We start from the raw sequence: 12,109 nt of genomic DNA on the forward strand, positions 1-12,109 counted from the left end.
TTTTTCCATAGCCTCACTGATGGTCTTCAAAATGCTCATGGTGGGAAGGGGAGGGACAAGTACCAATATCCACACTCCTTGTGACCAGTGACAGGACTCAAGGAAACAGCATGAAGCTGAGGCGGGGGAGGTTTAGGTTGGGTATCAGGAAAACGTTTCTCATCGAGAGGATGGTTGAGCACTAGAATGGTGTCCCCAGGAAAATGGTCACAGCACCAGCCCGACAGAGTTCAAGAAGTATTTGAACAATGCTCTCAGGTGCATGGTGTGATTTTTGGGGTTTCCTGTGAAGGGCCAGGGGTTGGACTTGATGATCCTGATGTATCCCTTCCAACTCAAGAGTATTTTATGATTCTGCATATAAGGACTTGGTTCTTTCTTGGGTTTGTAGTTGCTTGGACAAAGAGAAAGAATCCTGGTCAGTAGTAGGAGCAAGTCTACAATTTGGACAGCACACTTGTACAGTGGTTTTTGCTGCCTTTTCTGTGTCACTTTGCTCTGCAGGGCCTGTTGATGTTGCACGTACCCCCAGTACAGTACAACTTGTGCTATTTATTCCTCTCCTGGTGCCTTGACTGCCAAAATAATTTGATAAAGGCACAAATCAGTGCTGTGTTTTCTAGAATATTTATCTGGTTTATTTTGTATTACATAAAGACCAGCCATTAGATGGGTCGCATCCCTTCTGTTTTAATCCAGCAGCATGAATGCAGAGCGAGAGAGCTGTGGTTTGAGCACGAGGGATCCATGCGCTGCTCTCCTTATCTGATCTCCAATCTTTGAGCTCTTACATAATATGTTTAAGACTGTTTTTTTGACTAATCTCTTTTGGGGTCTCATTTTGCATTCTTAGTCTCCAGTAACAAAGAACTGGTATGCTCTTCCCTTGTGAAATCCTTTCCAGAAGGTGCACATTATCTACTATGAGACAGGGCAATGATGAGCATCAATTTCCATGGCAGAATGGAAGCCTGGATTACAAATTACTATTTAATCCTTTTTGCGTCAAAGGATATAATAATCCTTGTAAAATGTGCTCTAAGTCTCGTGCTTGGCTGTGTGAGGTTATGGGGCAAAAATCAAAATAAGGAATCTTGTAAAAACTAAGACATGGGGAAATGTATGTGTTCCACATGAATTTCAGAATGTTTATGTTGTTATGTGTAGAACTGCGTTTCAGCAGTCAGAAATAAAGATGATGGGCTGATACCTAAACTACTAGTTCTCATTTCTCTGTATCCTTTCTATTGCTCTGCTAGAAAACAGTCCCTGAATGTTGCTTGCTGAATTGCAGTAAAGAATTTAGGTACAAAGTAAACATTGCTCTAATTTGTTTTTCTCCACCCACAAGTGAGAATGTTTACCAAAACTAACAAATACAGAGGTACCTTAAGACTATGAGAAAATCTGTTTTATTTTCTAAATCATCATGCTATGTGTGTCAAGCAGTGTGATTCTGTAAGGGAGGGAAAGGTAAATAAGGTTGGGAAGGATAAGGATTTAGTGTTTGAAATTGCAGACTGATGGCTGCACAACTTCCTGCCCAAGCAGCTATTTTAAGAGGAGCAAAGTTTAATAATATAAAAAGTTTAGAAAATAAATCCCATGGTGACAGACCTCAAGTCCTTTCTTGCCACACTGCGTGTGCTGTAACTTCATTAGGTAGAAAGCAAAACAAGTAAGTTGCTTGAAACCAGTAGTTTCATATGATTGGCTTATTCCATGTTTTTATTACTGGGCTCTGTACTCAATCAGGGCATACTGGATAGAATCTGTCCTTCTTACTGTGTAGCAATGCACAGAGAAAACCTAGAAGTAAGTGATGATATATCTGCAATATTACTAATGGAATGAACCAGGGTAATCCGTTTGCTGCTATTTTCAATGCAGTGTATTTAAAATGTTACTAATAACCTAATATTCTGTATAGTCTAAATCCTAAAACCAGAGTAGGACCAGATTAAAATTGTTATCTCATATTAAAGAACACATTTAATTATTTGATCATATAACCATCATTCCACAATAGGGTATTTTTGTGCCAGATGCTAATTGCATGCTTCTAGTGTGACAATGCATAATGTGGTGTCCTTGCTGTCACAAAATGGTCATCTTGCAGTTGAAGACTGCACTGCACCAGCCATAAATTGTTTGTGTTGTAAAAGGATTCATATTTGTAGATTTTTTTTTGTCATAGAAAAGAACAACAAACTTACAGAAAACAGAAGGAATATTCCCCTGGTCTATCTTGGTGTTGTATTTTGGTAAACCCAGCAGTCAAATTTTTTGAAGAGAACTTCCATATTTTCTGCAAAATGAATAATTTCTATTTCTTCATGTGTTGCAGAAAATGACTGAAGAGCATATATAAAGTCACCCTGGAAGAAGTTGCTTCGCTGTGAGCTTTTCATGAGCATCTGCATCCTATGAGAAGGAAGAGAAGGATCTGTCAGCCTTCTTAGCTGCAAAATGGGGACTACAGGTGACGACATGGCTGCAGTGGAGCAGAATGCCTCCTTGAACCCTCTGTGCTTTGAGTGTGGCCAGCAGCACTGGACAAGGGAGAACCATCTCTACAACTACCAGAACGAAGTGGACGATGACTTGGTCTGCCACATTTGCCTTCAGCCCTTGTTGCAGCCGTTGGACACTCCCTGTGGACACACTTTCTGCTACAAGTGCCTAAGGAACTTTCTGCAGGAGAAGGATTTCTGCCCACTAGATCGAAAAAGACTCCATTTTAAACTCTGCAAAAAATCCAGCATCCTTGTTCATAAACTGTTAGACAAGCTTGCTGTTTTGTGCCCCTTCTCTTCCGTGTGTCAGGAAGTGATGCAGCGATGTGACCTGGCAGCACATCTTAAAAACAGGTGAGTGCTGCATGTGCTCGTGTTGCATTTTCCCTGAGGCTTGTTTGTGGCCAGTTTGTGTAGCTGTAGAAATTGTGGGCAGAAGAGGGGGAGAGAGAGTTGGTAGTGGCTTTTAAATTCACAGCAGAAGACCCTAGTAAATGGTCAGTCTGTAACTGTGCAGAGGCAATGCACTTGGATTACCCAGAAAATAGTGAAGACTTCTTGATGATAGCTGTAGGGAGAATTACGTGGCTCATGACAGATCTGAAGAAAATGATTTATCAAAAAAGTAAAATACAGTAGCAGTTGATTACAATAGGGGAAAAGAGGCTGAGGGAGTGGGAAGATTAGAGATGTGCAAACTCTGTCTGCAGAGAGGAGAGAACTCGTGCAGTGGGAACAAAGAAGATCAAGTTCAGGTTTTAGGGGAAGAAGCTTTTTAATAGTCAGGCACTGGCATAAATTGATTAGGCAGTAGTTGTCCATTCCCCTTTTTTACAAGTCTTATGAACATGTTAAACAAACTTTCATCAGGAGTACTTATATGAGAATTGATCCTGCTTTGAGATAGGCAGATAGACACGGTATCTCTCAGGGCTGGTGGTCCTTCTCTGCCTGCCCTCCATCCAGTCCAGGGACACTGATGGCCATCTGGACAGAAAGGTTCATTTGGGAAGTGCATGGACCCACTCCATGGACTTCCTTCCAAGTCTTGGTCTTTGCCCATTTGGAGACTATCTTCAGGTGGAGAGTGTTGCAGAGATTGGGAGCATGTGCCTGTGTGCCTACAGGCAATTGCTCTGCAGAGAAAGGGAAAAGGACAGACACCACCTGCCTTGGAAACTGTTTTTTCACATTCATATTTCCAGTGTGCCCTCTTCCTTTTTCCACACATCCTGAAGTCTTTGGGGATTCAGAGGCTGGGAGGACCCTGGGCATGCAGAACATGCAGCAGCCCTGTGGACTGTGGTGAGCATGGAGGTGCTTGGGTATTTTTAGTTATTGTAGTATGGTGTCCATGTCAGGGAGGTAGAGGGACTAATTAGGAGCCTTTCTCACTAAGTTTTTACCTTCTTTTCTTTTTTAAATTCTCCAGATGGCTTCCATGTTAGCTTAAGGACTTGCTTATTTACTTGTGGCAAGTAGTTTCTGATCTGTGTGATGACTTGGGGATGGTGAAGAGGCCAAACTGTTTTATTATTTATAATCCTGGTATTTAACTGATTCAGTTTTAATGACAGGCAAAATGCTAGCAGGACTACTGCTAAGTATTTGATTCATCTCTGCTTTCCCACTGTCATATCCCTCACCTCTTCAGTCCTTTTTCCTTGGTTCACATTGTTTTGAATTATATTAGAGCTGTTTACAAGAGGGTCATGTAATTTATTTGTACATAGAACACTATGTGTGAACTCTGTAAGTATACATGAAACATCCATTTACTTAATGCACAAGGTTGCTGTGGAATCCAAGTGAGCTGAGTCACAGGCTTTTGCTGTATGTCAGCTGGAAAAAAGCTTTCAGTTGCAGAAGACTGCTCATTTTCAATTCCTTCTGTTGTCTTGGTTATCTTGGCTGATACACGTTTTCAGTATATGTTGATTTACAGTTTTCAATTAAGTTTATTTGCAAACATCTGAGCACCTATAAATTATCATTGCTGACATAAATGATGGCAGCAACTGCGTAGTTTGAATTTAATTCTATATGGATTAGTGAATCCAGTAAAATTCTACTACTGATCATTACATTTAGGAAAGTAATATAAGTCAGTATTATTGTAATTGTCTGCGTTGATTAATATAAACCAGCAAGTCTTAACAAGCCTTTACATGAGCTGGTTTGTGTTTCTAAAGAAAGCAGTATGGTTGGTTAATTTTCACTGTCTAAAACCCTTCACACTGGGTTTTTTCCAGTGTTGTTTTATTGGCTTCATTTGAGCATAAAAGCTGGAAGAAAATGTCATTGTATCCGTCAGGTGCCTCAGAGTGTAAGGAACATTACTGCAAGATGCTCCCACAAGGAGATAAGAGGCATCAGACAAAAGCCTGATTACTTCACAGTCACTAATTGCACTCCATGATACCTCATTGCACAAAGAAAATATTCCTGATTTTTCAGACTCTTGAGTTTCATTACATTCACTTGTAAACTTGGTTTTTAAAGTTAAACACAGTGATGTAATACAATTTAAAGGGAAGAACCATATGAGTCATGTTGTACTGTTTTCCAGTCACTTGGTATAGAAAATTTGTTAGAGTTTGGTAAAGTGTCAGTTTCATTCCCTGGAGTTGTTTAAGAAAGGACTGGATGTGGCACTCAATGCTGTGGTCTAGTTGATGTGGTAATGTTTGGTCATGGATTGGACTCCATGGTCTCAAAGGTTTTTTCCAACCTAGCTAAAATGCTGTGATTTCTAAATATCAAAGGTAAATCTATGAAAAGAACATCTGACAAAAAGTCAATGGGATTTTCTGTGCATGATTTTAATTGAGTTAATTCTAACAGGTTATTCAGAAGTGAAAGAAGTTTATTGCTTTTGAGTTGGCTTTAGCTTTTGCCTCCTGTATTTCCATATGGTAGCTTAGGTTACCATTTTGGATGGAGACATTTTTCCAACTGGGTAACACTGCAGATAATTTTATGTCAAATTAAGTTTGAACTTTATATAGGATTGCATTTCTTGGAATTAAAGAAACAATTGAGCTATTCACTGTGTGTCCCTCAGCATGCCTAATATATGGTTTAGAGTAACAAAATCCATGGGAAGACAAGTTGCAAATATACAGAATTTTATCATTCAAAATCCTGGCAATCCCAGTTATTTTGGTGTTTATGACAGTGCTGTTGAGCCCTATTCTTCCCACACTCTCCATTAGCTGCACTGTCCCTGTCTGGCACTTTGGAGCACCAGAAGTGAAGAGGATCTATGGGATTTAACTCTCTTCTGTGTAAGTGGATAGGCAACAGATTCATAGTTTTTATATGCCCTATGGACTCTACCCATAGCTGGAAAAGTAAACAATCTCTCAGTGGTTGTTCTCTGCTCTGAAGCTACTTGACTCCTTGTAAGCTTCTCACATTGAGTAGGAGAGAGAAATATGCAACAAAACCTCTTATCTTATTTTTCCTTAGTCTTCTCTGATTCCCAAATCTATATAACTCCTGGTGCCTCATTTTCCTCACGTTTTTTTCCCTTCTTTTTTTTTAACTGTCAAAAGAGAAGCTAAGACCCAGACACTTAACTTTCCATAGCAGCACCAGGTTTTACTTTGAATTGCAGCTGTAAATCTTGCCAAAATTACTGCTTAAGGTCACTTTGCTGGCAAAGTTTTGTGAGCAATAGCAAAGGCACTTGGGTTGCTTCTTTGCAGTCTTTGCTTAAGTACAGCTCCTGCTTGGAAAATGATTTAGTGCAACTGGTTTGAGGTTATTTAGTGTGTTTGCTTTTATCAAATCACTAGGCTGGGCAGAAGCTGATGGCGTAGTTTACAATGAATTCTTTCTTTTCAGTAGTCAGTGAGCAAATGTGTTTTTCAAGCTCCTACTGTTATTCTGCAGAAATACCCTGTAAACTACATCTTAATTTTGTATGAAAGCTCTTTTTATCAGCAAAGAGGGATTGCCGCTAGTGTTCCAAGAAGTCAGCTTTTAAATGAGAAATCCAGCAGACTTGGCTGTAAAAAAAATACAACAAAAACCCACCAAACAAGAAGACCCATTTTTCTTCTCGGTCTGATATGAATTAAGAGAAATTGAAGGTAAGAGCTATACTTTGTCACCATCCAGACTGGGCAGAAGCAGGTGCTGAATAAGAAGTTGAATATAAGCAGAAGCTAATTTCACATCCCTATAAAAACTGCCCTTCAATCTTCCTATTAAGTAACATTGCTCAATTGCTTTAGCTGGGTAGTTTTAGTATCATATAATAGTTTGAGTTGGAATCTTACTCTTGAGCATCTTGATTCATGAAAGAAATTAAAGAATTTCTAAAAAATTTTAAAGCAGTCCTGCCTTTGTTCTTGCTCCTAAACAAGATATTGTGGCTTTGTAGGTAGGTATGAAATACCATTTCTCTAAGTTTGAATTCAAGCCTTATTTATGCAATTTGTTTTACGAGAATGTTTTTATGAGTAAAGGAATCCAATCTTCAAAGCTTGTTTGGATTACAAGATGCCCATCTGTGTAAAAAACTTGTTACAGGGTTTAGTCCAAAATGCTCTTTATCCCAGATATTTGGTATTAGTGAAAGTGTGCACCTCTAGAGATTTATTGGTGCTTAACTGTTACAACTGCTGCATGATTTTGCTGTTTGTGAATAATACATTCTTACTGCCAACAAAACTCTTTTTGTGTTGCAAGTGGAAAGAAAAAAATATCGTATAGATGTGCTTGAATATCAGTACAGGGCTTTGCTGCTTGGTAGGTGGCATGCTGTGTTTAAAGACCTAGGAGCTGGCATCCCATGAATTAATATCTCCATTAGACTGCTACTTTCCTGCAATGCAGTTGCACTGTACTAGACTGAAATTCAGAGTCTATTACAATTACTAGTTAATTTGGGGAAGAATCTGGGGGGTTTTGCCCTTTTTTGTCTCATACAGTAAGGCACAAAAGAATTCCACTGAACTGAATAGGTGTGCTCACAAGGCTGTTTACATTTCTTGGTACTAGCTTTTGAAATTATAATTGAACATCATTGGCCAAAATAAACCTCAAATCTATTTATATTTTGTATGATGACTTTCATCAGCTGCCAGGTAATGATGGGAGAATGTGCTCTGTGAAGGAGGGTGGAGGAGGACCTGGCTGTGGTTTAGAAGGCTTTGACAGAAATAGGACACTTCCAGGGATGAGTTTCATGCTGTCCTGGTTTGACACAGCTTAAAAAACCCCAAAACTCTTAAGGTGTGCTTTGCTACCTCAGGCAGGTCCTTTGGGCTCCTCAGGCCTTGTGAGATGGCTGAGTCAGAGCCAACAGCAGTGCAGTGGTTTGTAGGAGGTATCTAAGGAAGCGTCTGGCTCATGGCTGTATCCAGGGAGGCTGGACTTTTCTGTCACACTCAGAGGGATTGAAGTGTGGTTCTCTGACAGTGTTGGTTTTGAGCTGTTTTTTTACCTCTTTGCTGAGAAATCACCCCTTCTATAGCACAGCCGTTCGAGGACAGCAAGGACATACAGCCTGGGCTGGTTTTGTCCTAAATTCTGGTGAATCAGTGTGGGAGAGCATGTCTGTCTGAGCTCCCAGCAGACAAAAGATTTTCTCAGATTTTCTCTGCAAGAGCATTTACCCCTTGCTGTGTTGCTGCAGAAGTGAGTGATATTGGAGATTGTTCCTTTTTTTTTTTTTTTTTTTTTTTTTCTGCCTGTTGCCAGCATTAAGATTTGAGAAGGCATGAGGCTAACCCATCAAGTTAAAGTATGTTAGAAATACTAAGGGAAATGATAGCATCCTTCCTTTTCTTATTGTCTTGGGACTGTTGTTTTGAGATTTGCATTGTGAAGTGATCAATGATAGAAATTTCCTCCTGATTTTCGCCTGTAACTGTGTATCTCTGGCCACCAGACAGATATATCAGCCAATCAGTTCTGCTGTACCAGTGGTTTTCTGTAGTAAATAGTGTCTGGGCAAAGCCAGGAAATAGGGTTGTGTCCCATCATTAAAATAAGGGAAATGTTTTCACAAAGCAAAACCTTTCAAATAATTTTCGTCTTTCCTGCTTACACTTGCTTAACTTTGAAGCACAAAATGACCAGCAGTTGCTTTGGGAAAAGCCCCAAGGAATTATTTCTGAAGTGCATCGTGACATAATACGAACTGTCTCTAATGTATGTTTTTATGCATATTTCAGTTGGGTTATCTTTTTCTGCTCTTCTAAACACAAACCTCTGGGGAGGCCTTATAGCACCTTTCAGTATCTAAAAGGAATATGAGAGAGCTGGAGTTATTTTTTTGTAAGGGCATGTAGTAATAGGTTAAGGGGAAATGGCTTTAAACTGAAAAATGATAGATTTACAATAATTGATAGGATTAAATTCTCTACTGCCGGGGTGGTGAGACACTGGAAGAAGTTTCCTAGAAAAGCTGCAGATTCCTCATCACTGAAAGTATTTAAGGCCAGGCAGGATGGGGCACTGAGCAACCTAGTCTAGTAGATGTTCCCCTGTCTGTGTCAGTTTAAACTGGATGATCTCTAAGATCCTTTCCAATCGCAACCACTCTATCATTCTATGTATATGATTAAGAAGGAAAAAAAAAAAATCTGAAAATACCTGTCTATATATCTAATGTTATGTATGTATAACGTGGCTGGGGATCACAAAAACTTTATCAACATTCTTTGGATCTGAAAACTTGGTTAGCAGGTTATCTTCAAAATCCATGCTGAAATAGTCCAACCATATAATTACCAAATCCCTTTTACAGAATGTCAGAACAGAACTGTGATTTTCAAAACATTCTGCTTTAATAAGTTAGGATGTCATTAGGCTTCTGCTGTCTTTTACTCTGTTAACACATTTCTTCTCTTGCAAGAATAAATAATTTATTCTTTTGTTATTACAATCTGCCAAGTTCCCAAACACTGAATCCTTTCAGGAATGTGGCTACTTTTTTTCCTGACGTTGCTACAAATATGAGTGTTTTTAGGTGGTCAGCAGCTTCAGAAGCAGGAACTTGTAAGGACATCAAGGGCTGTAAGAAGTGATTTATCAGACACTGGCAAAACTGTCACAGAGGCACATGTAAGATTGATGTCCACACCTAATTATGTGCACATAATTGCAAGACGATTCAATAAATGAAGGTTTTACATAAATTTGCAATATTGTGGCTCTTTTTTGTAATAAACTGTTGTAGGCTTTTAAACATAAGTTAAAAAAAATACTGCATTAAGAGTAATGGAAACTTACAAAACTGACTTTGTAGTGGAAAGCATCAAATGCTTAGAGAGCATTGTTGCATAAGGGAAACAAAAATTGCACCTCCTATGTGATGTCAGAAAGAAAAAACAGGAGATGGGAGATGAGAGCACCTTCTATTGGGCCAAGGGCTGTTACTTTTGCTAAACCTCTCATACTGATTCCTAGAGAAGCAGAGTTTTCTTTCAGTATTTTAACACTTAGATGGCAATACAGGTAAAATTTTAATCTCTTTCCTTCTTTGAATGAGCTCAGGAAAATGTGATGCTTAATCTTTCCAGCAGGTTATCTTCCAGAAACTGAAATGTACAAAATCCACCTTCTAGTGGAAGGTGACCCTATCCATGGCAGAGGGGTTGGAACTAGATAATCTTTAGGGCCCTTTACAACCCAAACCATTCTGTGAAAACAGAATAAGTCCACATTCAGAAGGTGTTACAGCACATTGAGTTCATGGCCAAAAAACTACCTAGTATAAGTTTTGTGAGGAAAGCAGTATTGGGGTTTTATCCACTAACACGTATTTTGGCCTTACAATTCAGTGTGTTTAATATTTTTTTATGCTGCATTTAAAGCTGTGGCTTTGAAGAAGACTGACTTAATGAAATACTTGGGGGTTTTGTGCTACAAACAGGGTGCAGGCTTGAGGCATAATGTCAGTGTTGTCTTTCCAGGTGTCCTGGGGCTTCTCATCGGAGAGTTGCTCTGGAGAGGAGGAAAACGAGCAAGCTGCAAGGCGAAGCAGAGGGCGAGAGTGGTGTGGGCGGGCTGGAGCAGCCCAGCAGTCTGTCTCCAGAGCCTGAGCAGGGACTAGTGCCAGCTGAGCCGAGCTTTACCTCACCCGCCCTGCCCGCGTGGACAGACGAGCCTGGCATCGACAGTGCGCCTTTCGAGGAGAGCACAGTAACAGACAGTATGTCATCACTTCTCTTCTCCAGTCTCTTTTATCAGATGTGGGAACATTTGTGGTGTCAGAGCTTTTGTCTCTTACCAACTGTGTATGTGCCTCTTCATCTTTGGCTCTTTTCTTTTGCAATTTCTGGAGAAATATTAGTGGTTTTGATTATGTGCAAGTTTACAACTGAGATAAAGTCACAGGAAGAAAAGAAATTTCTCAGAGTCTGTGCTGGCTAGTGTGGTGCTGTATCGTTATTTATTGTGTCATGGTACAGTAGCTCATGTTCATCTCTTAGTGGTACTGGCCTCACCAGTGAGATGGAAGGAGTGTAGCTTCTATAAAATTACAAAAGTTGTTTTCTAAGATGAAATCTGTTTTTCCCTCTTCACCCTTTCCCCCCAACTGGATCAGCAGCCTTCTCACACATGGAGTGCTGTCCTGCTCGAGCAAAAAGGCAGCTGAGTTACCCCTGCACCCATCACCGAATGAGCAGTAACACCTTTAGCATCTGGGATTTTAGAGAGGAAGTGCTGAGCCTTACTGCAGAGGAAGGTGGTCCTGTCCCCTTTCTTCTTCTCTATTTTTGCCATCCATTAGCATTCTCATTTTTCCTCCTTAGTTGTCTCCATGTTTGCTTCAGAAATGAACTGCTTCAGTTTACCCAGTAACTCAATAGCAGCCCCTCATGCAATTGCAAGACAAGGAGTTTATTGTGGGGTAACCCCTAAAATACATTTTTATTGTCATCACGAAATGCAAATCCCCAGGTGACCCAATGAAGGATATGAAATTTATTACAAAGGATGGGATCCAAAGGGTTTAGAATATCCTATTCCAATCCAAATGACCCCATTTCAGCAAGCATGGATGCTACTAAGTCATTAGTTCCTGTCTAACAAGCTAGGGCTTTCAACAAGTAGTGAAACTGATCCATTTGCACTGGTTTAGTTTTTTGTTAAATTGCTGCTTTGTGGTCTGTCTACATTATTTTTTTGTGATTTATTTTATTGGAAGTGAATGAGGTAGAAAAGATATTAATTGTCTTTCTTTTTAAAAATAATTGGCAGCAAATCAACAGCCACCTACCTTGCCTGAAGGAGAGATCACTACTATTGAAATTCATCGATCCAATCCTTATATTGAATTAGGAATTAGCATAGTGGGTGGCAATGAAACACCTTTGATCAACATTGTCATTCAAGAGGTTTATCGAGATGGGATCATTGCCAGAGATGGAAGACTTCTTGCTGGAGACCAAATACTTCAAGTATGGAATCTAATTACATATTCTGCTTGCTTTCTATTCACTCCTTACAGAATTGTTAAAATGAGATGGAAGATTTTCCTTGTCAGACTATGTTGTGTCAATGTTAGCTTTGCAGTTATCAGTTGGAAAGCAAATTAATATTCAGAGCAGAGCCTGTTGTTCTAGCACTTT

The 12,109-nt window shown here is 39.6% G+C and overlaps 1 protein-coding gene across 2 annotated transcripts in view; it reads left to right on the forward strand.

Annotated features, from left to right (window-relative positions):
* The window catches only part of LNX2 (ligand of numb-protein X 2), a 58,801-nt gene that overhangs the window by 30,354 nt on the left and 16,338 nt on the right, over window positions 1-12,109 (forward strand). The window contains exons 2-5 of one of the 2 annotated variants that reach the window (XM_079298422.1): window positions 2,348-2,870; window positions 10,448-10,686; window positions 11,086-11,223; window positions 11,739-11,938. In XM_079298422.1, the coding sequence (XP_079154548.1) occupies window positions 2,470-2,870; window positions 10,448-10,686; window positions 11,086-11,223; window positions 11,739-11,938 (978 nt within the window). In that variant the 5' untranslated portion in view covers window positions 2,348-2,469. The remainder of the gene's footprint in view (window positions 1-2,347; window positions 2,871-10,447; window positions 10,687-11,085; window positions 11,224-11,738; window positions 11,939-12,109) is intronic. The other variant, XM_079298423.1, reaches the window with a different exon arrangement.

The sequence above is a fragment of the Erithacus rubecula genome (genome assembly GCF_903797595.1).
Source record: "Erithacus rubecula genome assembly, chromosome: 1".
Taxonomy (NCBI): Eukaryota; Metazoa; Chordata; class Aves; order Passeriformes; family Muscicapidae; genus Erithacus; species Erithacus rubecula.